The sequence below is a fragment of the Polyodon spathula genome, chromosome 16, assembly GCF_017654505.1.
Source record: "Polyodon spathula isolate WHYD16114869_AA chromosome 16, ASM1765450v1, whole genome shotgun sequence".
NCBI classification, from domain to species: domain Eukaryota; kingdom Metazoa; phylum Chordata; class Actinopteri; order Acipenseriformes; family Polyodontidae; genus Polyodon; species Polyodon spathula.
Genome location: NC_054549.1, coordinates 15455616 through 15468973, shown reverse-complemented (window position 1 = coordinate 15468973; position 13358 = coordinate 15455616). Strand labels below are relative to the sequence as shown.

The window sequence follows — 13358 nt, the reverse complement described above, 5'->3', positions numbered from 1 at the left end:
GTTATTTATCAAATGATCAGACTAGGAACTCGGCAGGGAGATAATTAGCAGCTCGGCGATATGAGACAGTTTGCGAAATAATTCCCTTGTCTTTTGCATCGTGAAGTTAGGAGATTCATTTAATTGAGTCTGTTGTTGAGTCTGTTTGCGTTGTGAACAGATCAGATCCTGACCTATCGAAGGAGTCAGGGACTCTGCAGCAGAAAACAATGAAAGTCTTTTTTCAGATGCTCTCTTCAGCAATGTCTAAATTGACATTACAGCAATATGTTTACATATTGTAGTGTTTCTCTGCCTGCTGTAGGTATCACCGTGAATGGGCAGTGCTTGTTATTTACATTGTGGATGAAATCTGTAGTGACATCAAAGCATACACTGACTGGTGTGCAGGCTTGTGAGTTGTGCTTCCTGTGGTGGGGTTCCGCCAGAACTTACTAATCCAGGGGCACCCTGGAGACATGATGCACAAACACACACGCACAGACTATCACCTGTTCCCTAATTACATCATTTGTGTACTTGCATTTATTATATATGTGCGAGTCAAGAGTTAAACTCCATGTGTTTCAGCATTAAATGTGAAGCGCATGTCAGGGGTGTTGCCAGCTAACATATAAACCTAACCCCCCAGTGCTATCAACACTTTCAATACATCACATTTCTGTGTGTTTGTGTGTGTGTGTGTGTGTGTGTGTGTGTGTGTGTGTGTGTGTATATATATATATATATATATATATATATATATATATATATATATATATATATATAATGTTTTGTGGTGTATTGGTTTTGCTTGAATTTGATTAGTACTGTTGCTGGGCTATTTATGCACTGTCTTTATATAGATGCCACCACAGCTGCAAATGAAAGCCAGGGATTAGCAGGAACTGGATGCACCCTGTTATTGTAATTTACTATTTGTTAATAAATAGCACTATAGTCCCAGTCTAAGCCTGTTTTGAGAAATTGCTCTCTCTCTCTCTCTCTCTCTCTCTCTCTCTCTCTCTCTCTCTCTCTCTCTCTCTCTCTCTCTCTCTCTCTCTCTCTCTCTTTCTCTCTCTCTCTCGCTTATAACATGAAGGAAAAAAGTGTCTATTGTTACCATAACTGTTTTTTTCCTGCGTTTGTCTGACTAAAAGCAAATAATAATGAATAATTAAAATTAACACAACTTGTGTAAAACAGTACTACACTGTCTCTAAGTCCATCTTGTGGACAAAGTGTATATTGCAATAAGATTTACAATTTTGAATAGGTAAGAGATTGTGAAATAGATGGGAACACTTTCACTATTCCATAAGAACTCAATTATCAGTTCTATCTGAAATGTATTGATCATTAATTTGTGATCAGTTAAACCCATTAATATGAACAAAATATAAAAAGAAAAAAATGGCTTTTTAAAATGGTCTGCTAAACTGAGTGGTGACAGAATCTGGATTTGAATAGAGGCCTTCAGAGTTAAAAAGCTGTCGTATTGTCCCACCACCCAGACCCCAAACCGATGCTTCTATTCTATATACATTGGCAGATACATTGAAAAGCTGACCCCCGTGTCCTGGAGGTTGCTGGCCCAACCAGAGTCCAGATGTGTGCTCCTGGCTGAGATTGTTATTTCTCTGGCTTTAAGCTGATTACCCCACAAATCTTTTCCAATGAGACTCAATGGCCAGTACCAACGTTTAAATGACGACATTCAAGCACTTCAAATGAGACTGAAATTGCTGGAAACCGAAGCCTGCTGTCTGTTTCTTTAACCACTGATGGATTCAGCACAGTACATGATGACAATGGGTCTATTTTAAGGATCTAAACGGTGGCAGATCTAAACACTGCTGCTCATTAACTCTGTATGAATCCAGCTGGGGTTTTGCACAATGAATGATTTACAGACCCGCTTAGTAACATTACCACATCAAATTCAAAATACAGTAAAACAGGCTTTATGAAAAATCAGGTTTAGAAACGTAGGGGGGTCTGTATTAAGATCTGCCACTACGTCACTAAAACAGAATGAACTGACACTGCTCTTTTACACAACAGAGGCGAGACCAAAGTCATTACACCTTGCTCTTTCAAATAAGATTAACTTTTGAACACTCTTCCTGGTAGTAAGAGATGTTTGCCAATTGGAGCACTGCTGCTAGGTATTTCCAGCAGTGTAAAAGGCTGACACGGGCTCTCACTTCAATACCACTCAATGTAATATATATATATAAATATATATATATATATATATATGTGTTCGTATGGCTGGCAACAAGAACTGAAGAGGCTCAACACGAGCAAGATGGATTTACTTCATTAACCTCTTTAACTGTACATTTGTTGAAAATGTTGCCCTCTTGATGTCTTTGCATGGCTGCCTGCAATGATAAATACTGATATTCAATGGAAGAAACCTGTATGCTTCACTAAGAAACCGCCCCAGGGAAATAAACGGCCTGTTGGCTTTGTAAGTGCCTGTAGACAGATTAATTCAGACAGTGCTTAAATTGCGGGGAATTGCAGGAGACCCGTGACTCCCCCCCCCACTCTACAGAGAAGCTGGTCCCATTTGACAAACAGGAGTCAGATGATTGGTCAGCCTAATGGCACAGGTCTCTGAGTCCAGGCTTATAAATGAGAAGCTGAGTTTCAGGGGAACTGAATCGCTTGCACACTCTTTCTCGTTTAATGACATTCAAGAAAAAGATTATTAAATCGAAAAGTAGTTATTTACTTTGATACCACATCTCATTTTATCATTACTGAAATGTTTCTGTAGTATTTATTTTCTTTCAAAATACTGTAGCCATTTCTTGGTGCAGATGGAAATGTGGCATGAGTGGCCATTTAGAGACAGAGAATAAAAATCCTGTAATTTTGCAGTGCGCTATGTCAGCATGTAAAGCCACCCGGGTCAAAAACACATTTACAAAAACTAATTTACTACACGGCCTAATTTGACTTTAGTACGTGTTATAATTCTAATTATTATGCATTCTAATTTGGCCAAGAAAATTAAAGAAAATAGTAAGTGTAATAAAGTGTCTAATTAATGGACTTGGCATTAAATAAAGTCTAGTGAAAGATGGACAGACATGGACCCTCCAAGACAAGCATCAACCGACAGTTGCAGAGCCTTTAATTCATTGGTAACCCCACTGTTACTATTATGTCATTTTAAACATTGCGTTTAAAGCATTGACTAGCAATGGCTCAATATTTCAGTGTAAAACTGAAATAAATATACTTAGAAAAAAATTAAAACAAGCGTGTACATTGTTAATACAAACTGACCTGTGTCACGGTCAACATTGTCTGTCTCAAGAAGTCGGTAGCACTCAACAAATCTATATTTGCACTGTAGAAAATCTCTCACCACCGTGATTTGCAATTTTCCTTATTCTGAGTTTTTTAAAAGCGTATTTAATGTCTGAAATTAAAAAGATGAAATCCCAAAGGTGTTTGGCTACTCTTGTAATTTACTCTGCACGACTGTAAAATGACCAGTCCCACCGTAGAAAATGCATAGTTCATTTACATTTATTTAGAACACGTACAATTTTATATATTCTGATTGGTACGTGTACAAAATATTTATATTTAATAACGTGTTTTTGACCGGGGTGGCCTTCCATACGGCAGCACTGTATCTGAGAACACGAGAGTAGGGTTGGAACAAAAGTTGATGATCGTGATATCAATAATTAGTTTAGTCTTGATTATTTATTGTACAGAGAAACAACCTAACCGTATTATCACTGGTAACTGAGTTGTTACCAAGAAGCTTTGTTCTTACCTCTCCAATAGTGAATCGCTTTTGTCTTAAAAAGGGGGTTGTTAAGTACCATGTAATTAGACTGGAAATTGAGCAATTACCTTAATTCAACCTATCCTCTATTGTTGTATAATTTTATAAAAAAAAAAATAAAGAAGACAGAAAAAACTGCTAACTTGGCAGGGGGTGGGGGTGGGTGTCACAATTAATAGGAGTTCAAACTTGATTAAAGACAATAGAGTTTATCATTAACATTTTTTGCCGATACCAGATATGATTCAAAATGTCATCATCATCATCTGACCCTGTACGGGAGTGGAAACTGCAGTAAACTGTTAAAATATGTACGAAAAGTAAACTTACTTGGGAGCTATGCAGTATGTTTTTTTTCTTATAAAAATGAGAAAAAAGTTTTTTTTGTTTTTTTTTAAACAATGTATCGTGAGACAGGATCAGCTTTGCAGAATAACTTGTGGGTAAGGCTGTCTAAGTGCTGTGTTATTTATACAAGAAAAACCATGCAGATTGGAAACAAAAATTTGCTCTCAGAGTTCTTTGGTTGAAAGCAAAACCTTGGCTGTAAAGTGAACTTGATGACGGGTTGATAACAGCTGCATTATGAGAAAGGATTACTGATATTTACAGACTTAAAAAGGAGTGTGGGGTGGGGATAGGGTAAAACTAAAAAACACACAGAAAGATAAACATACCAGTCTGGAGAGTCCTGGAAATGAAGGAAGCTCAGCAATCCTTCCCATTACAGTGTTTTACTAGTGAAGTCTAAACCTCATTTTCAGTAAAGGCTTTCAGGGGTACAATATACAGAATGAAACAGAACATACAGGCATTGAGGCATCAGATCACAAAAAGAGGCTCTGAACTGATGTCACCAGACTTATCTTTCAAAAACACAATGCTAAGGCTGAGACTGAGACTGAGATGGAGGGGGTTGGCTGGTTATGAAATGCAAACGGGTCACCAAAGGTTAAAAGAAAAAAAAAACACCAAGTCAAAAAATATTGACAGTCCTGATATGATTTGCTATATATACTGTTGGCAATTTTCAACTTTCAATACAATATAGCAAGTTATTGTTAATGAAATAATTCCAGAAATCTTATCTTGTCTGCAGACAAAGGTTTGAGACAAACACATGTTTTTATAGCAAACATGTTTTTTTGTATATTGAACTGAGATATATATATATATATATATATATATATATATATATATATATATATATATATATATATATATATATATATATATATATATTATAATGAGTTAAAGAAAGCTGTCTGCATGCCTGACTTATCTCTTGGACTTCCTAGGTCATCTATCCTGGAGAGTGAAATGCAGTGTGCATGAGAAACTAACCAGCTGTGCAGCCAGTCGCATGCTTTGAGCCCTGAAGCCACTGCTAAAGGGAAATGACCTATGAAGTGTAAACCTGCCAACTGAGTGCTGTCTTTAACCTGGCATCATTTATTAAATGAAAATGCATGTTATCTCTTACGGATTTTTCTTATAAAACTTCAATTGGGAGACTCACATAATAAATAAAAACTCATAACTGGGAATATTTTTGGAATTCTGGAATTCATTATAACCTCTTTAAATGTTAAAAACTACACTATATAACTCTGTTACATGTGTATACTAATCTCAAGTATTATATGTATAACCCATTTGCTTTATATGGGGACAAAATCTAATCCTCATATGAGACTATCATGCATTTCCATCTTCCATATGTCCCCATGTAAAGACTAGAAAAGTTTTTCAATCCATCCCATATGATGACGTCCTGCAGGAAAGGGTTCACATCCTATAATGTGTGATTTCTATCATTCTTAATCAAGTCAGGCAGATTTGTTTGTAATCAATTATACTCACCCAGAGTAACTTCGGCCTGCATTGGCATAGAGAGAGCCGGGTGCTTGACCTCGCAGCTGAAGAGCGCGTCATTGTCCAGCTGGGGATTGAGGGTCCAGGTGATCATGGCACGCACCTCTATCGTGCCGTCGCTCAGCGGAATGTGTGTGTGACGGAAGTAGTAGAGTGGATCAGAGCTCTGCACCCAGCGAGGGAACTCCCGGCTCACCACCGTCTCCGGGATGATCTCCGTGGCTGGGCTGGGCTCGTAGCGCGGGGCCCTGGGGGTGTAGCGTCTCATGGGGTCGTCGGTGAACAACCTGGCCGGCCTCTCGTCAAAGTTCAGCAGGGACAGAGACTTCTGCAGCTTGGTTTCGTCAAGCTCGCGGCTGATCAGGGGCTGAGGACCCTGGGGGTCCCTCATAGCAGCCGCCTGTTTCCCCCTTGAGGAGGGCTGTGCCCAGGGGATCACCTCAATCAGCTCTCCGTCCCGCTTGAAGTACACCTACAGGGGCAGCAATCAATTAAAAGGTGTCCAATAAAGATTCTTCCATTGCTGTATAATGAAGCAGTAAACTTAACCCACTCGTGAATGTGCATCCTGAGATTGGGGCGTGTGATCTACTCTTTTAATCTAATGCTTGAGAGACAAATGTTTTTTTTTTTCTTTTCCATTTGTTTTAATTTGTAAGATTTGTGTTTTAAAGTCAAATTTACCTAACCTTCTCAGCACATTTAAAATTAAAAATAGCAAGAGAAGAGCCTGAGGAGGATCAGAAAAATCAAAGCCGTGCTCGCCTCAATTATTTTTAAATCATGTTCAGCGCAGGTTTTAACATTTGTACCCGAATGACCTTCATCTGGCTTACAGGGCTTCATCAAAAAATCTAGCAATTTCATATCTGTCGGAGCTTTGCAGATCTTCAATAATTCACTCTTTTATTTAGTTTGGTTTTGCAAAGAAAAAATCTAATTAATTAGGACTTTGAGGGTTGTAATTTTAAAAGTGACAAAAGTCAAACAAAAGGGAAAAAAAAAGTTTGCCTGACAAGGTTGTTCCAACTGTGACCAAAAAAATTAACAACGTCTGCAGTTTTTTTTTTAACCCCTTAAGGAGTACTGGGCTACGCAGTTAACACCTAGCTTACTAAAACATTAACAAGTGTTTCTTTTTTATTGTGATTAAGGGTTAGGTAATAGACTGTATAATAACCTGTAAATAAATTCATATCAAAACCTATTCAGCAAACATCCGATCCCTACTTTGGGATTATCAACTCGTAGATGATTATATTACCGAAACCGATTCCATTTGTTTAGAAGCATTTTTAAAGATGTTACTGTAGTAATTCTTAACAAACGAGATCAGGGTTTTATATATGTTTTTAATTAGTATATAAGGTAACACTTTACATTGTGTCTCTAATTACTGTGTATTTACACAGTAATTACTTAGTAAATACATGTACTAATTACAATGTTATTGTGCATAGTTACAATGTACTTAGTGTGTACCTCTTATTGCACAATGTATGTAAGTACACAATTGTATCAGAAAAGTATTACTGATAAAGTGTTACTATTTATAAATAGGTTACTATATATTACTACACAAAATGAGGAACATTTATTAACGTATTAGTAAACTAGTTATTGACAGTTAATAAACAAACAAACAAAAAAAGTCCCTTAAATTTAAATAAATTGCTCTTACAATGAATATTGTAGCAACAACATTATTGGAAGTTCATTCATGTTTTGATTTATATCTTTTCAAATTTTCAGATTTTATTTTCACTTTCTTAGGTGCAGCACATTTATTTTTGTTCAATGAAAGTCCCTTTTCTGGCCATTCACTTCCTGTGTAACAGGTAATAGGTTCCCACCTGACACCACATGTCCTCCAGGTAGCATGGAACCCAAGTGTAAGGCTCAGGTTTCGGCCCTATAAGCTGTAACACAGGAAGAACGTGAACTTATAGTGCTGTAGCAGGACAGTAAAAATGTGCTTCGCCTGGTCAAGTAAAGCCTAGGAAAACCAAAAGGTTAACAGCACAATGCTGAGGGACTTGTAAGACTAGATGTTATGCTAATAAGAAGATTAATGCTTTATAAAGTCTTGGTAATTACACCCTTTTAAGACATTTAACTTTCAATCACTTTAATTGCCTATACAGAATCAAGCAGCAACACTGATTGTTATATCTCCTATAAGTCTCATGCATCTGTTACTGAATTTTATACAGATTAAGAAAGTTATATAATAAATAATTTGTATCTTACTCCCTGGTTTGACGCATGCTTTCTCTTTAATTCCTGCATGTGGTATTTTAAAAACAACAACTCTTTATGCGCAAAGTATTAATGATCTTGTGAAACTGATATGCTACATTGGTAAAATTTTCACATTATTGTACTTAGATTGAATCTCTTAACCCCAGCTAATACAGTGTCATGTCAACAAATCTGGGCAATAGTCACTCTAGTGATTTTTTTGTGCATTTCTGTCTGTAAACATATGTAGAATGCCAGCAAAGGTTCCATTTAGAGTTTTAAAAAGTGGCAGTTAGAACTGCTGCTGTCTAGATCCATTTAAGAGACTTAAGTGTGCTGCAGTATGAGGACACCTGTACAATATTTGTTCCAAATCTATTGTGTTGTCGTTTCAGGTAATGCTGTGGTCTGCTAGAGTCTCTTCATAAGATACAGGTATCCCAGCTGTACAAAGCTGTGACATTGTTATGAACAACACTGTAACATAATTGTACTGAAAGATAACAGGGTCACACATTCAAATGACTGCCTTTTTTGCGACCCTCTTTGATGCCGTACCGTTGGTGCAGGTTTCCCCCCAGAAACGATACAGGTGAGGGTGAAGTTCTGGGCCTGGTATCGACTAAAAGGTGCCGGCATATCTGCTGCCACCACTGAGATCGAGAGAGGTGGGGCTGGAAAGAAAGACACAAACATTACCATACTTAATATATACAGCGTAGCAAGCTTATTGTTCTGTTTGATCACATTCAGAACATACTGTCTTACACACAAGTGCTGCACATGCTGCAGTTACTCTATAAATCATGTCTTATTCTGAGTCTAGCTTTTCTTTTGTTAGTTTAAACTTTTAAACATGTTTATTCCTAATTATAGACTGTACAGGATCTTTCAGCCAATCAAAGCGCATGTATTTCGTGCCACTGTCAGTTTTTATCATGATTTATTCTACATATCAGCATGTTGATGTCATCTGCTTAAAAAAATTATACCGGAGATACCTTTTTGAATTCCATTCAATTGCAAAGTCCATTCAACACCTTCCTATGAGCCTATAACAAACCGTTGGTTTTAAGAGCAGCTACAATTCTTCCATGCGCCTAAGAGATAAATGTGCTTTATGAACACCGCCCTAAACGCTTAGTAAATTAAATGGCAACTATCCCTCCAGTGCAAGAGCACCCTCGGTGTCTTGGCCTTGGTGTGCATTGTGACATAGACAGATTGTCAACTGAACGGCAGGATCCAGCTCCTGCTGTCAACTTCCATCACATCCTCTGCCAGCTTCAGCTCTTAGAAATTTTCATCACTTGTTTATTGCAACACTTCTTAATTGATTTTTTTTTTAAAACCCATTTTAAGAGTGAGTAACACAGAAATTACATGTTAATGGCTTTTTTACAGCGCTCCTGATTTGTCATAGTTACACGTGTTTCTCTATTCCAACTTTTTTCCATTCACATGTTTATTGTTTTTTTTTTTTTAATTTTCCTGCTTGTCAGTGAGGAAGGTGATATCACATCTCCTGCTAAAACCATATTCCTTAAAGGGGTGATGGAGTGTGGAGTGGAGTGCAGCTTGTTCGATTAAAGAAATGAATGAGCCACTTGCCCTTGCTGGGATAGGAATATGTACATGATGAAGGCAATTTTTGTTACACAGAAACACTCCCCAGAGGATTACTTTTGCAATACATATCTCCAGACTCTTGCCAGATTTATTAAAGGTTACTGAGCATTTTTTCTTTCTTTCTTTCTTTCTTTCTTTCTTTCTTTCTTTCTTTCTTTCTTTCTTTCTTTCTTTCTTTCTTTATCCAGTGAACTCTAAAGAGCTTGACTGCATGACCCACCCTGCACACCATGCGGTCGTGTTCGTTGACAAATTAATAGGAAGCTTAAGTCTTGAAGGTGAAATAGGTGAGGTGGCAACCAGTATCCAAGTTGCATCCTGGTACCTTTGTCCTATCATTGGTTTTGTCTCTTGTGGATGTTTTATATCATTGACATGGTCCGAAAGTAAATCCACAGCAGCTAAGCTTAGTAAATCTGTTTTTAACTTTAACCAATCAATCATGCATCCTCAGGTGAATCTAAACCAATTCAAGCAGACTAATGTTTAATCCATTTGTGTCTTTAAAGAATCTTCCTCCCTCTCCCCACAGGAGGTTCTGTAACTGACAGGGTAATTCTTGCTTGTCACACTGTTGTTAATGAAATTGGGAAGTTGGCAGGTTTCAGGAATGAATGAGGTGTCTCAGATGATTATTGGCAGTGTTAAATAGCTGAACCCCTCTGTTTGTATGTCAACAGATGAAGCACAGCACAGCAAAGGGGTGAAGGACTGACATCAGTGGAGACTGAAGCTGGTGCTCTTTGTCGTTTTAACTTTGGAAGCTATAGGCTGTCCTTGAACCCATCAGGACTCTAAAATAGATCTCAAGGGGTAGGAGCTCGGATAAGATGCTGAAGGTCACTGAAAGTCTTTTGTAGCTAACACATCCTAACCTCAGTTAGATTTGTGCCAGTCCTTTCTTTCTACATCCATGATTTAACAACGTCTAAAATAAAGCAATTTGGGAATAAATCTTGTGACATTTATATTAATATTCAACCTTGGAACCAGAGTGAATGTTTTTTATTTATTTATTTATTTTTTATAGGAGATGCATTATACCAACTCTAATTTAATTATTTAGAAAGTATTTTGTATTTGTATTCAAGATAAATCTACAAAAGGCAATTGCTATTCTTTCTTAATTGCTGTTATCCATGCTTTCCCCTTGAGCATATTAGTCACATTCATCATTGCGCCCCCTAAGGGTCACTATAGAAGTTGACATGTGGGGCAGACTTTCTCTGTTCATTTACCCAACCAGTCAAGAGACAAACATATAAATATGTAAGTCTTCATGACCTGAAATTCTGAAGAGATACTTCTTTTAATGAATGCCTATGCTATATAGGTACGAAATGTTTCTTTAAGGTGTAAGGATTTTTTTTTTTTTTTTTTTTTTTTTTTAACTAATTGTGATTTTTAATTAAAAAGAAACCTGTTAGTTGGAATCTGTCACATTATGAAGTTAAGTTTCCTTGTGCAGTTAAGAGATTTATTTGGTCATTAATTAACAATCACATCTTAAAAGTAATTAATTAGGCTTCAGTGCAGAATAATTCACCTGCAGGCTTATTAGCACAGTGCAATACTAATGTGTTTCCCCGCCTAGCTTTTTAACAATGAGCCTTTGGGAGTCTTTTCAGAAGCATTTCTTTCTAGAACACTCAGAATTATCACCTAAGCAGAAACAGCAAGAAAGAGTCATCTAACACAAGACAGGTAATACATGAAATATTATGTTGCCCATTCCTAGTTCCTACTGTTTTATCGGAGCTGCTTCTCTAGATAAACTGAAAAGCGAAGTGTGACAAACTGCTGACTCCACTATGACAGGGTGTTCGAACTTGGTCCAATATCAGCACAATATCAGCACAAATGGCAACCACCACCCTACCCCAGCCCAGCCAATGTGAATTTGTTGTCAAGCAACTCCTCAGGGAGAAAAAGTTATATTCTCTATCGGTAAGGTGGCGTATTTGCACAAGTTGCAACACTTGTTAGCCAACAAGATTTTTTTTTTCATTAGACAGAAAGTCTTTGAATTGTCAAGGAGGGAAAGGGCAGAAATACAGAGAGAAAAGCCTGCATCACGTTCAAGAGCATCCCCGGGTACTGAGCACATTAATCATGTTGCACTGGTGTGTGTGTGTGTGTGTGTGTGTGTGTGTGTGTGTGTGTGTGTGTGTGTGTGTGTGTGTGTGTGTGTGTGTGTGTGCGTGCGTGCGTGCGTGCGTGCGTGCGTGTGTGTGTGTGTGTGTGTGTGTGTGTGTCTGGGGGGGGGGGTTATTGTGACACAACCTTTAGACAAATTGCATAACCACCAGTTTGTTGGTATAACAGAGTTAACAATATTGTATTATTCAGCTAATGGGGCCACAGTTAACAGGTCCTATAATAACATAACATAATTTAACAGGTGGTAACTGAGGATCGAACGCCACCTAATGCCCAGTGTTCCCTTTCTCTGTTGCACTGATCAGTCAAATGTTCTTGTTCTTACACAGCACCTATGAGATCTTTTTTTTCTGTTTTGAGCTGAGTATGATAACTCAACCTGCCCTGAGAATGCTTTTCTAAACAGAGAATGCTTTACTGATTATAAGCAGCTCTGGTTTCTATTCATTTCATTTGTCTGTGCTTACTTATAGCAATTTATTTTTGTTATATTTGTAAATCTTTTTTTTTGTGGCTTTTGCTTTTTATGTATACTTTTTATATACTTTTCACTTTATTTTTTCACATTATGTATACTCGACAGTACTTGTACACTTCAATTGTACCTTCTTTACACAAAAATGTCTTTGTACTGTAATATAGCTTTAAATCTCGCGAGCAATAACTTCTTGTTTTAAATCACGCAGGCGTGTTAGAATCCTTCAATAGAAATGTAAGAATTTCCTAGTCTACTTTACACTCTGTTGTTGGGGTGGGTTTAAAGTATTCAGAATGAATCGATGCGAGATACAACTGAACGAATCAATGCGAGATACAACTGAACGAATCAATGCGAGATACAGCTGAGATGGTGTTTTTCTGGTGTTTATTGGCTATACACTATTTTTGTATCAGGGGGTGTTTTATCTTTTTTTTTATCAGTTAAAACCAAAAATCAGAAGTCCTAATTATACCCAAATAAGGAATGTCCTTGTCAGTAACTTCACCCAAGCTTTCCTTTACACTGAGAACTACACAATCTGAATAGAATGAATAATACACAGGCAAAGCCTCAAACATGTGAAATAGGAAAATATTACAAAACAACCCTACTCCTGATGGCCATAAGTTGTAATTAATTTCATCTTCTGCTGTAACAGAAGCCAGCCTTCATTTTAACATTGATATTATCCTAATATTTAATTTCTTGCCTGTTTAATATCCCATTGTGTGTGTTCTCTATCAAGCTCTATTAGTTCTGCTTAGATAGTCATTTAACAGGCTTAATAACTCATGCGCATTTTCAGCCCCTGGGTCCTGACTTCTAAAACCTGAATTTCTGAAGTGATGACGGATCTATTTAAACCTGTTTAAGCCTACATGTAAAATACAACTAAAAATATAATTTGCATTTTATTCTCTCAAAGCAAGAAATAAAAGAGCAATAAAGAGATCATAAAACAAAAAAAGAATTGACATAAATGTGATTATTTTTCTGATCAAACATCGCCACCTGGACCTCTTCATTTCCTGATCAGTATACCGGATTGGGACATTTTAAACTTGCAGTTTGGCAGATGGGAGCCCAGCTGGGCTTCATTATACAATTCCTGCCATCCCTGTTGTCTAAGTTGGCATTTGTTTGGCAGGGGCTCTCGCAACAATCTGCTGCAAGTTG

General features: G+C 37.3%; 1 protein-coding gene across 1 annotated transcript in view; it reads right to left on the bottom strand.

The window, feature by feature from the left end:
* LOC121328433 (immunoglobulin superfamily member 21-like) overlaps positions 1 to 13358 on the bottom strand; it is a 131860-nt gene that overhangs the window by 4854 nt on the left and 113648 nt on the right. The window contains exons 5-6 of the mRNA XM_041273083.1: positions 8471 to 8586; positions 5660 to 6143 (exon numbers count right to left, since the gene is read on the bottom strand). Coding sequence (XP_041129017.1) covers positions 5660 to 6143; positions 8471 to 8586 — 600 coding nt within the window. The remainder of the gene's footprint in view (positions 1 to 5659; positions 6144 to 8470; positions 8587 to 13358) is intronic.